We start from the raw sequence: 12,406 nt of genomic DNA on the forward strand, positions 1-12,406 counted from the left end.
TCTTTGTATTGAGACATTTTTTTAATGTAATCTTTCTACTCAAAATTGTAACATTTTAATCTAAATTAACATGTTTTTATCATCACAACTAAATCCTTACTAATAATTATATCTTGCTTGTATTTTTTTATTTTTTTCTCAAAATTAACGTGGTTTCCAATAAGTGTAGGTATTTTCCATTTAAAGAATAAGATTTCAATTCGAATTCTTTCTTTCCAACAAAAAATAAATTACATTCGAGAATTCATTTCATTTATTAATTAAATAAATTTTACTTTCGTTTTTCAATTAACAAAAATTAATGGAATTAATTTTTTTTTTTGTTGATTATTTGTGGTATTGAATGGGAAGCAAAAGAAATGGAATGTCCTTTATGGACTGTGGGTCTGTTGGCATTCTCAGCAAAGCAGAGAAAGTCATAAAGGACATAATCGTAAAATCATATTTATTTCAGCTTTGGACTCAAAAACAAAGGACACTACCACCAATTACCAATGCCATCAGTCAGTCTCTTTCATTTCTTCGCCCGCAAAATCATTTCGAAAGGAAAAAAATTTCAAAAGGAGCGAAATTCTCTCTGATTTTCGTTTATGTGGAAAAATTTATGCCATTGCGACTGAAACGGCATGTCGTCGAAGGGGAAAGGGAAGGCGAAGGAGGTGTTCTCCGGGAAGCGGAAGAGCAGCGGAGCCGAGGAGAGCCGTCGGAAACGGAAGAACCCGGGAGTCCTTCAGTTCTTTGAAGACGCTGCTGGCGTTGATCACAATGACGCCAGCGATGACAGCGATATCGATAATTGTATGACTGATCGTTCATTTTGTTCTTCTGTTTGGATTTTTTTTTTTTGCTTCATTTCGGGGTGTTGCATTTTATGGGTTTTATTTATTTCTGCCATTTTTAGGGTTTTTTTTTTTAATTTTTGTATTTGGTTTGCATTTTGTTTTTCGCTTTTGTGATTTTTCGGGTTTTTAGGTTGTGGAAATGTTTAATATAATTTGGAAGAGTTATTTTTTTCAAAGTGAAAATAATGATGACATTTGGAAAAGTTGGAAGATTTATTTGCGGCTATTCTTTGGGTTTTTGTGAAAATGAGGGATTATTTTCTGCTTTCTGCATGAACAATCATTTTGTGGAGTTTGGTTGTGAAGTGGCACTGATTAAGTTGTTGTCAAGTTCTCTTTCTCATATGATTTATAGGATTATTATTAAGTTTTTTGAAGTGAACATGATGATAATTGACAGGTCAAGCATTGTTCAAAAAGCTTATTCGGTAAAGAAGTGATGAATTGGGATTCAACTTTTAGGAAGATTTTTGTTTTAAAAGGGTTTTGAGGAGTGTTGGTCCTTATTGCATGGTGCACGAGGGTCTTTCTTGGAGAAGATTTTGTTGTTTGCAATTAGGGCTTTCAATGTGGATTTTGTCTGTGGGTTTCATGTTTTTCTTCTGCTTTTGTTAAGTACATGAAGTTCTTTTAGGTGAATATGGCGGTAGTATTTTCAAAGAACTAAATAATTAAATCTCTGGGATAAGTTTTCGTAGCTTATTTGGTAAAGGAGTAATGATTTGGGCTTCCTTTTCAGAAGATATTTGTTCTATGAAAGGGTTTTGAGGTGTATTCAAGTTGTTATGTGGTGCATGAGGATGGTTCTTCTTGAAGAACTTTTGTCTTTTGCATTTGGGGCTTTTGAATTTGAGGTTTTTATGGATTTCTTTCTCAGATAAGAGTTTGAGGTGGATTTCTTGCATGAGGGTCCTCATTTTTTATTTAAATTTAGTGATGTGTTAAATTTACCCCACCGTTGTTCTTCTAAGATGTCTTTCTAACATTTTACATCCCTTGTCATTTTGGACCTTCGAAGACCAACATGAGTCTCACCTGCAGAAGGCTAAACTGTTTTAGCCTTGACATCTTGTCGTGCACCTTAAATTGCCATACATAATGAACCAAATTAATCTTGGTTTATAAATAACTATTGGGCTGTTCAAGCTCTATGTCTCTGTTCTTTGCTTGTTAAGAAAATCCTTTTATCTGGAATTTTGATTTTGATTACGTTTATCTTATAAGCTCTTAAGGTTTTCTTGCATTATTACTGCATAATCATCCTGACTTGTTATTGCCTTGCTATTTTTCTAATCCCCTGTTTTCTGGTTGTTGACATCAGATTTTATGGAAGAAGAACTAGATCTTAATGTAAATATTGAAGCTGGAAAAACCCATAACCTTCCATTTGTTCCCAAGGAAGAGGTGATTGAGGAAGAGTTTGATAAAATAATGGAGGAGCGATACAAGGATGGTGCTGGGTTTGTGACATATGCTGAAGATTCTTATGAAGCTAAGGGATCAATTGATAGAAACTCTGCTTTGCCTTCTTCCAAGGATCCAACCATATGGAAAGTTAAATGTGTGGTATGATTGATGTTGTTAAAATAACATGTCCTATTGAAATTTTAAATTTCGCCTCCATCTTCCCTTACTATTTTTCTTTTACTTGTTTCAATAAAAATTTGTCATATGTAGGTTGGACGTGAAAGGCATTCAGCTTTCTGTCTCATGCAGAAGTTTATTGATATGAGATCGCTGGGCAATATATTACAGATAATATCAGCATTCTCTGTAGACCACGTTAAGGGTTTTTTCTACATTGAAGCCGACAGACAATGTGATATTAATGAGGTCGATTATGTTTGAAGACGCCAGAGAATGCCACGGCTTTATTATTTTCTATTAGTGTCTATATACTAACATATCTACCTCTTGTTTTATTTTAGGCTTGTAAAGGACTGACTTACATTTATTCTTCTCGAGTGGCGCCAGTTCCAAGCAATGAAGTTTATCATTTGCTCTCTGTCAGAACTAAACGTAGTGAAGTCTCTGAGGGCATGTGGGCTCGGGTAAAGAATGGGAAGTATAAGGGGGACCTTGCCCAGGTAGATGTGTTTTCTATAGTTGGATTAAGTTTGCTTTATGTCCTATGCAAAATTTTCATTAGTATGTGTCAAATTTCTTTATGTAGGTTGTGGCTGTAAATAATGCACGGAAAAGAGCAACAGTAAAACTCATTCCAAGAATTGATCTGCAGGCGATGGCTGCAAAATTTGTAATAATACTAATTATCTACTTGAGCTTCCATGTTTTCTGCTGTTATTTGAAGTGCCGGTTGATATCTTATAATTGATTGCTTTGTAATCATGGTAAAATGATGAGTTTTTCTGGAAGAACCAAAGAGAGCTAGATGGAGCATGTCAATTGACTTAGTTGTTATTTCTAGAAATAGATGGACTTTTATTTACAATTCTCTTTCAGAGGAAAGATTTACCAGAATATAGTAATTTATTTTGATTCTTATATATTATTGTGATGAATAATGTTTGTAGCAAACAAAGAGAAATAGACATTTAAATTCCAATTAGTCTTTGCATTTGTTATTTGCTTTCTGAAAGGTTACTTTCCCTGTTCCAAATTGAATGTCCACCTTTCCTTTTTATTCTGTTCCAAAACTTGTCCACTTTCTTTTTTTGAATACCTACAACTCTTACTTTTTCTATGTTCCTTATTATTTTTTAAATATATATGTTTTACTTTTTGACATTATAAACTATAGTTTATTAATATTATTTTTTAAAAAAAAATTAAATACACTATAATCTCCATGCCTGATCTAAAATGGACATTAAATTTGGAACAGAGGGAGTACTATATGACAAAGGCAAATGGTAACAAGCAAACCCATAACTGATTAAAAAAGTACAAATGACTAAGGTAAAACACCAATCAGTCTATATAAAAGCAAAATCGTGCATTTGTTATCTATAAATGTTGCTTTCTTTTATTATTATTTCTTTAATTTCTTAGAAGGCATTGTTTGCTTTTGTATCCAAATGCACTTTTTTCTTCTTGCCTGTGGCAGCATAAGGCAAGTAGTAACGCAACAATTAAATGGTATCTTATCTGACTTGAGGTTACTGTAGAATGTGCAAGTTCTGTGTATTTTATGTTAAATTGAAGCTGTTTCAAGATTATATTTTGTGTTAACTCAGGCTGTTTTGAGCTGTATTACTTTTGTTGCCCCTTTTCATCTTTGCTACAGTTGTCATCAAGTTGTGGTTTATGTGATAGTACTTGGATAGTTTAAATTTAGAATGTGTTAAGTCATTGCTTCTTAAAGTTTGAAAGTATTGTATTGTTTCTTTTATAGAGTTGTGGATAATTGTTAGTTGGAAGAATTGAAATGTTCTATCTTGCCAAAGAGATTTACATGTGCAAGTTTTTTAAACAACTCACCAATTTTATTATTACAGGGTGGTGGAGTTTCCATCAAGAGGAATGTTACACCAGCACCAAAATTGATAAGTTCAAGTGAACTCGAGTAATACACCTGATCTATACACTTGTATCTATATGGTTTATTTTTTTCAGGTTCATAGATTTTGAGATGTTTATCTTGATGATTGACCCTGCAGGGAGTTTCGGCCTCTCATTCAGTATAGGCGTGACCGTGACACTGGCATTGGTTTTCAGATACTTGATGGCATGATGCTCAAGGATGGATATCTTTATAAAAGAGTATCTATAGATTCATTAAGCTGCTGGGGGGTTATGCCTACAAAGGAGGAGCTCCTGAAGTTTAGCCATTCTGATAATAATGAATCTGATGATCTGGAGTGGCTTTCACAGCTTTATGGTGAAAAAAAAAGAAAAAAGAACATCAAAATTGATAAAGGAGGTGAAAAAGGAGAGGGCTCAATGGGGTCTGGCATGGAGAATAGCTTTGATCTGCATGATCTTGTCTGTTTTGGGTAATTCTTGAACAGAATTCTTTTACAGTGTAACCATATATGAACTTATTAATCTACTTTGCTTTCATTTTGATATCCATTGCAGCCGGAAAGATTTTGGTCTTATTGTTGGCATGGAAAAAGATGATCATTACAAGGTACATAGATTATATTATTTACTTTATGTCATAATTATTGCCTGCTTACCTGCCATGCAATGTGCCAGATTCTAAAAGAGACTTTAGAAGGACCTGTTGTAGTAACTATTGGACAGCATGAGTTAAAGAGTGGACCCCTGGATACAAAGTTTACTGCTTTGGATCAGCACTCAAAGACTATATCCATTAATGACACTGTCAAGGTCTTGGAAGGTCAACATGAGGTTTGACAGCAATCTCAAATCACTTTATCATTTTATTATTTTTTTTTTATCTCTGTTTGGAGTACATATATTCTAATGTGTAACATGTCTCACATTGCAGGGTAAGCAAGGGATGGTTAAACAAATCTATAGAGGGACCATATTTTTGTATGATGAAAATGAGACAGATAATGGTGGTTTTTTCTGCTGTAAATCACAAATGTGCGAGAAAGTCAAGCAATATTTTGATGCATGCAATGAGAAGGTTGTAAGTCAATGATCTCATCTCGCTCCTTACTCTTGAAATTCTTACGATCTGTAATGAGTTTTCTATTTTTGTTCAGGGTGGTGAGCCTGGTACTTCTGGCTTTGGGGATTTCATGTCATCTCCTAAATCCCCATTATCGCCTAAAAAGCCTTGGCAAGAAAGGGAAACTAGAAGTGATTGTATGTTATGAAATGTCCCATTCTCTATTTTTGTCAGTCAATAGCCATCACATATTCCAATCTAAGGCGACCACACTAATTAATTATTTCAAATGCAGTCAACAGGGGGAACAGAGATGGAATGTTCTCCATTGGTCAAACCTTAAGAATTCGAGTAGGCCCTTTGAAAGGATACCTTTGCCGTGTCTTAGCTGTGCATTATTCAGATGTTACTGTGAAGCTGGATTCTAAGCAGAAGGTTCTAACAGGTTTGTAAATTGATACATGATCTTTTTTATGTGGATAATAGGTTCATATTTTCTGTGATGATGTTATTGGTTTCTTGATGATTCTGTAGTTAAAAATGAGCATCTTGCTGAGGTCCAAGGGAAGAGCTATGCTGCAAATACAAGGTACCTGGATTTTTTAACTGTGATTAATTTATGTTATTTACTTTATATAACCTTTGTAACAGTCATATTGAAATGTTTTAATGTGCTATTTCTCTTCCTTTGAAAGTGAACATGATGGGTCAAATTCATTCAAACCATTTGAACTTGGAACGGAAGGCTCCTCTAGAGGTGAGAGATTCTTTACCGTAGATGTGTCCAAATATTAGTTTTTATACAATTATCATAGGTTTTATATTTGATGCACTGACAGTATATAATTTCTATACACTGTCAGGGCATAAGATCATGCCACCTCATTAAAAAATAAATTCAAAATTTTAGGGGACTTAAAAATAAATATTATTAACTTTTTTAAAAAAAATTTTTAAAAAAAGATAAACAATTTTTGTTTTTCTCTAACTTTCTCTTACTCAATCTCTTCCTCTTCTCCCCTCAGCAATAATAGATTCAAAATCCTAAATTCTTAATTTTGATTCTTCAAAATAATATTTATTGTGCTTTTCTTCTTCATTTAATTCTTAATATTTATATCACTCTTCTATTTTAAAAATACTTTCAAAAAATGGTAATAGATAATGAGGTAAAATCTTTGATTTGTTCAGCAATGGCTGACTTGCCTTGAAGTAAGTTGAATGAAATGAATAAAGCAATTGGAAAAGGTGGAAAGCAAAACATCAGCCCTAAGGAAATATAATTGCCTTCTGGGAATATAAATGCAGAAGGTGGTTTACAAAAATTACCCAACCTGCTTAGCAACTTGCAGCACACAAAAAATCTGTAGAACTCAAGCTTTCTTTCAATACCCAGCAAGTCCGCATATTTCAGGTTTGCTGGAGATTAAACAGGATGAAGCAAAAATCTACCTAGGGCAACCTCCCTTTAGAGCTATGAATAGATGAACCCAAAATAGAGCCCTAAACAAAAATCCATTTTTTTTGTTTGCATGAGTCCCACAAGATTTTCACGTTGAAACTTTAGAATGATGTCTTCACAGTGTGAGTTTCAAAGGCATTTGAATAACCTCTTTTGTTAATCAAATAAAAGTGATAAATAAACAACCGTAATATATAGAAAATGGTAAACTCAGAAGAAGATTGAAATAAATATTATCTTTAAGAATCAATATTAAGAATTTAGAGTTTTGAAATTATAACAGGAGAAAAAGAACAAAAGAAGAAGGGATTGGGTGAGATGGAATTGGCGAGAGAGAGAAAATTTATTTTTATTTTTTTAAAATAGTAATATTTATTTTTAAGTCTCTTAAAGTTTTAAATTTATTTTTTAGTGAGGTGGCATCATTTGATGCCCTGGTAGTGTATGAGAGCTATACGCTGTCAGTGCATCCAATATTTTCCCATTACCATATGCTTAACGATTATTCTTTTTGGTCAATTATCTTCTCTATAAAAGTGGCATGAATATTCATTGATGGCATGCTTGAGTAAAAAGTTATTATGTATAACATGAGGCTTGGGTTTTACAATTATAATGTTGTTTGCTCTAAATAATTTAATTTCCTTGAGTATGAGTTTTTTCCCCCTTATATTCATCTTTGCTTATTCCAAGTTATCCTTGTCCTGATGGGTAATCTGATATGCTTTATCATTTTTCGCCACTTCCTCTTTTTGGAAGATTGGTTGGATAGAGCAGGAACATCAGCTGAGGATGGTGGGTCCAATGGTGAAAGGTAAAAACTATTAAACTCTGGCCTTAAGGGGAAAAAGTATAGAGATGGTTTTTTGCAATGGTGGAATAGTTCTATTACAAGTAGCGTTGGATGCCTTCATACTGTGGTTGCATGGATGCCTAATTCTGGATAGGATAAGAATTTGAGTTTTGAAGGTCTAGTCTATATGTAATACCTGGGAAAGTAAAATAGGAAATGGCAATCTGTTCTTTCTATTGTCTGAATAACTAGACTCACATTTTATGGCATTTGAATTTATATTCTTGTTGATTTTTTATTTTTTAATGCATTGATGAACTCAATGATTTAGGTAGGCACAGTAGCTGCTTATTCTATCCAATTTTTAGATTGCTGAGCAAGGGCCCAACTCTGCCATTTCATTTTATTACTTGAGTCTAATTGTGTGTGCTGTGCTAGCATTTATCTCATTCTTTGAATTTTGTCTTATTTGTTTATCTTATTTCCGGATGATGGCCTGGTGTAGTAATTAAACCTCAATGATTCTTGTTTGGTGAGTTAAAATGTAGAACTCATGTTTGACAATGGAAAAAGATTTTTGATTAAAAATCTTCTCCAAAGACCTGTTGGTCGCCTTCTAATGTTTACCTTTGGTTGATGTGCTCTCTCACACCTTTTTCTTTTTCTTCATCTTGAATTTGCTATTCTTTCTGCATTCTGACCCTGGTCTACACTTCTGTGCAGGAGCTCCTGGCCTAGTTTCTCTGGGCCTGGCACTTCGGTTGGTCCTTAACTTCATATTCTCTCTCTCTCTCTCTCTCTCTCACACACACACACACACATGCAGACACACATGCCACCGAAATACACCTGCCAAATATACATAATATGCATTCAACACAAACAAACATTCACACATTCATTCATGCACATGGTTATATGAGTTTTTGTGATGGTTGCAGCACCAGGCTGAACCGAATCATTCAAATCTATTTGGTTCTGAGGATACTGATCTGAAGAAAGGTATGATTGATGCACATTATTGGATAATGGGTGATACCTGAAAAAAGAAACTTTTGCATGCTTAAAGGTATTTTCTTTCATTGTACACTGTAGATGGTGAAGATTCTGCCTGGGGGTGCAAGGTGACTTCAAACCAGAATGCATCTTGGGGTGCAGCAGTTTGTTCTGGGGATAATGATAAAAAAACAGGTATAAGTGATACGTCTTGTTTGCAAATCAATATTAACTTTTATCAAGAATTTACTTTGTGCTTAGAGTCTATCCTTCTTGTTGTATGATGTAGATGATGCATGTACTGCTTGGGAAAACAAGGCGACTACAAAGCAGAATTCAGCATGGGCTACAGGTGGCAGTGATCAAGTTGATAATTGGGACAGTTGGAATAAAGCTGCTGCCAAGACTGACTCTGGCAGTGGTGCATCTGATGCTTGGGGTAAAGCTATAACCTCTAGTGGAGATCCATCAGGTGCTTCAAAAGATGTTGGAGGCAGCTGGGGTCAAGCAAAACTTAAAATTGGAAATCCTGCTGATTCCTCAAATATCACCTCTTGGGAGAAAGATAAAAATATGAATGTTGGTGATGACAGTTGGAAAAAGTCAGAAAGTTGGGATAAAGGAAAGAATGTCACTCAAAACTTATCTGGTGTGTGGGACAATGCAGCTGCTAAAAAGAATCAACCAAATTTGTGGGGCAAAGGTAAAGATGTGGTTGAGGCAGGATCATGGGAGAAGAATGGAAACTCAAGTGTTAGACAGGGCCATTGGAACAATAATGCTTTAGGATCAAATCAACGAGAAAGTTGGGGTAAAAAGAATGATGCTGGTGGTAGCGAAGACAATACTTGGGGTAAAGCTGCAGAGAAGTGGAGCAATAAAGATGATTCTGGTGGAAGCAAGGGAAACTGGGGAAGCTCAACACTTGCGGCAGAAAATGCAAAGGGAGGTTGGGGAAGTGCAGGTGCATGTTTGACCAAACCAGAAGCAGTGAGCACTGATGAATCTAGCGGCTGGAAGAAAGCCAATGATTTCAGTGGGAATCAAACTACGAACTGGGACTGCAAGAAAGATGCAAGTGAATGTGCAACAGGTTGGACAAAAGGTGGATCCCATGAGTCTGATGGCTGGAATAAAGGAAAGGTCGCTGATGGAGGAACTTCCTGGGGCAAACATGATGGAGGTGAACAACTTGGGGGATCTTCATGGGGTGAACAACCTCTTGGAAATGCAGAGAATGATTCCAAGGGCTGGAAGAACCAAAATGATGGTTGGAATAAACCAAGAAGTTCTGGCAGGGATCAGGGATCTGGTGGGTGGGACAAGGGAAAGATGGAAAGCAAAGATGGTAAAGCTCCTCAGGGTTCTGGTTGGGGTAAGGGAGGCAATTGGAACTCTAATTCTGATGGAGCAAGCCGGGGTTCTAATTGGGCTAGGAAAGCTGATCCACATGTAGGATCTGGTGAAGCAACTCAAGATTCTATTTGGGGAAAGAAAAGTGATTGGAACTCAGGATCTGGAGATATGAACCAGGATTCAAACTGGGGTAAGAAAAGCAGTTGGGATGCTGGTTGGAACTCTGGTTCTGGTAGTGCAAACCAGGATCCCAGTTGGGCTAAGAAAAATGATTTGGATTTTGGATCTGGTGATGCAACCAAAGGTTCTGGTTGGGGAAAGAAAAGTGACTGGAACTCAGGATCTGGGGATGCAAACCAGGATTCAGGTTGGAAGAAGAGAAGTGATTGGAACTCTGGAAATGGAAATGAAGACCAAAATGTGACTTTTACTAGTAGGGGAAGTGGTGGAAATTGGAGGGGAGGTTTTGGTGGTAGGGATAGTTCAGGTAGAGGCTTTAGAGGTAGGGGGAATGCAGACAGAGGAGGTTTTCGGGGTAGAGGTAGATCAGATAGAGGGGGTTTTCGGGGTGGAGGTGATGGAGGCTATGGTGGTAGAAGTGGTGACAGGGGAGGCTTTGGTGGTAGAGGACGTGGAAGGAGGGATCAAAATGGGGGTTGGAACAATGGTGATTCTGGTGAAGATAAGTCTTTCAGCTGGAACAAAGAGGCAAACAACAGTGAAGGGTGGAAAAGTAATAATGAAGTGAAGTGTAACCAAGGCTGGAATGGTAGAACAGGTCCCGGAGATAAAGCTAAGACTTGGAATCAATCAAATGCTGATCAAGGAGGCCAATCTTCCATTTGGAATCAATCGAATGATGTAAAACAAGGTGGCTGGAATAAAGGCACTGGTTCAACTAATGAAGCAGATGGGAGTGAGGATAACAACTGGAAGTCTTCCAGTTCATCTGCTCGAACCAAATGTTCTAGCTGGAACCATCCAACAGGCAGCAAGGAAATTAATGAAGGTAACAATCAAGGACCTGGCTCTGCTGGAGGCTCGGATAACCAAGGATCAGGCTGGAACAGAGGAGCAGGCTCTGGAGATCAAGCTAGGACTTGGAATCAATCAAATGCTGCCGATGGAGGCCCATCTTCTGGTTGGAATGAGTCAAAAGATGTAGAAGAAACTAGCGGGAATCGAGATTCATGGGGTAAGGCAGCATCAAGTTCTTGGGAACAGGGTAGTGGTAGTAGCAGGGGAGGATGGTAATTATCATTTAAATACTTGCACATTTGCTTGCCAAAGGTTTTGAGTGCTGTAGAAACTTTATTTTGTTCTCTTGCACAGTTAGGTTCTGAAGCTGTAATGCCTCCATGAAAGACAATGTTTATAACCTGTAATGCTTTTGCATTTCGTACTGTGTGGAGCTCAGGAAAGCCCCGAGTTTCATTTTCAGGCAGTAGGTGCACCGACTAGTGTGACGAATTTTCTGTAATTACAGTAACTGCTTTATGTTCCTTTAAAGGTTATGCATATAATGTCCAGGATTGAAGGATTTAATGTTTTCACAAGCTGTGTTATTTATTTTCTGCTGACTCATTGAATCCCCTGTGAGCTGTGCTGGAAGGGTTCTGCTGGTCATGTTTTCCACTGCATTAAGCTTCTGCTGTTGGAGATGAAGAGAACTAAGATGGAGAAATATATAGCATGAACTACAGAAGCATTGACCTTTTTTCTTTTCTTTTAATGGAAAGGAATTGGATGGTTTGAATTATGTGTATTTGTTCTCTGTAGGGTATTCCATCTTAAGTAAATGGACAGGTTTGTGAGAGTGGGAACCCTTCAAACATCACCAATTTGTCGGATACAGCTTCTGGAAATGACATTTGACATCAATGCTTCAAGTGTAATAATAGTTAGTTTTCACGTTACAATTACCACTCCGCCCATCACGGCCTCAGTGGCAGTAGCTCAAATAAAAGATGCAAAGCAGTTGAAAACTGAGTTTGGTAACACTTGATAAAAATGACATGGACCATCCTTTTGGCTCTTGTTAGTAAATAAGTAATACTGAAAAAAGAATGCACTAAATAAGCTTGGGTAACATTACTAAGAAAAATTGTATTGTATTTTGGTGTTTATCTTATAAACTTTGGTCTATAAACCTTGTCTCTACTTCTCAACCAATAGATTAATTACCCAAATCCTTACAAAATCGATGAGTAGGAGAATTAAAAAAGAAAAAAAATAATAATTGTTTTAAAATAAAAGAACACTAGCGAAGCCGTCTTAGCTCAGCCGGTAGAGCGCATGGCTTTTAACCATGTGGTCGTGGGTTCGATTCCCACAGACGGCGGCTGTTGAATATTTTCAAATTTTTAAATTACATTTTCTTTTCTCTTTCCTTTGGTTTTCCTAAAGAGCAA

The 12,406-nt window shown here is 36.4% G+C and overlaps 1 protein-coding gene and 1 non-coding gene across 2 annotated transcripts; both read left to right on the forward strand.

Annotated features, from left to right (window-relative positions):
- On the forward strand, positions 498-11,548 carry LOC18586517 (protein RNA-directed DNA methylation 3). Its single transcript, XM_018129166.1, has 19 exons — positions 498-798; positions 2,164-2,408; positions 2,520-2,675; positions 2,771-2,929; positions 3,016-3,099; positions 4,301-4,368; positions 4,463-4,798; positions 4,884-4,935; positions 5,004-5,159; positions 5,260-5,403; positions 5,483-5,585; positions 5,684-5,833; positions 5,923-5,977; positions 6,084-6,145; positions 7,610-7,664; positions 8,367-8,403; positions 8,585-8,645; positions 8,739-8,834; positions 8,929-11,548. The coding sequence occupies exons 1-19, from the start codon at positions 627-629 to the stop codon at positions 11,247-11,249; spliced, it is 4,512 nt and encodes a 1,503-aa protein (XP_017984655.1). The 5' UTR covers positions 498-626; the 3' UTR covers positions 11,250-11,548.
- Positions 12,264-12,336, forward strand: TRNAK-UUU. Its single transcript has one exon. It is a non-coding gene; the product is annotated as a tRNA-Lys (tRNA).

Source organism: Theobroma cacao, chromosome 10 (assembly GCF_000208745.1).
Source record: "Theobroma cacao cultivar B97-61/B2 chromosome 10, Criollo_cocoa_genome_V2, whole genome shotgun sequence".
Lineage (NCBI taxonomy): Eukaryota > Viridiplantae > Streptophyta > Magnoliopsida > Malvales > Malvaceae > Theobroma > Theobroma cacao.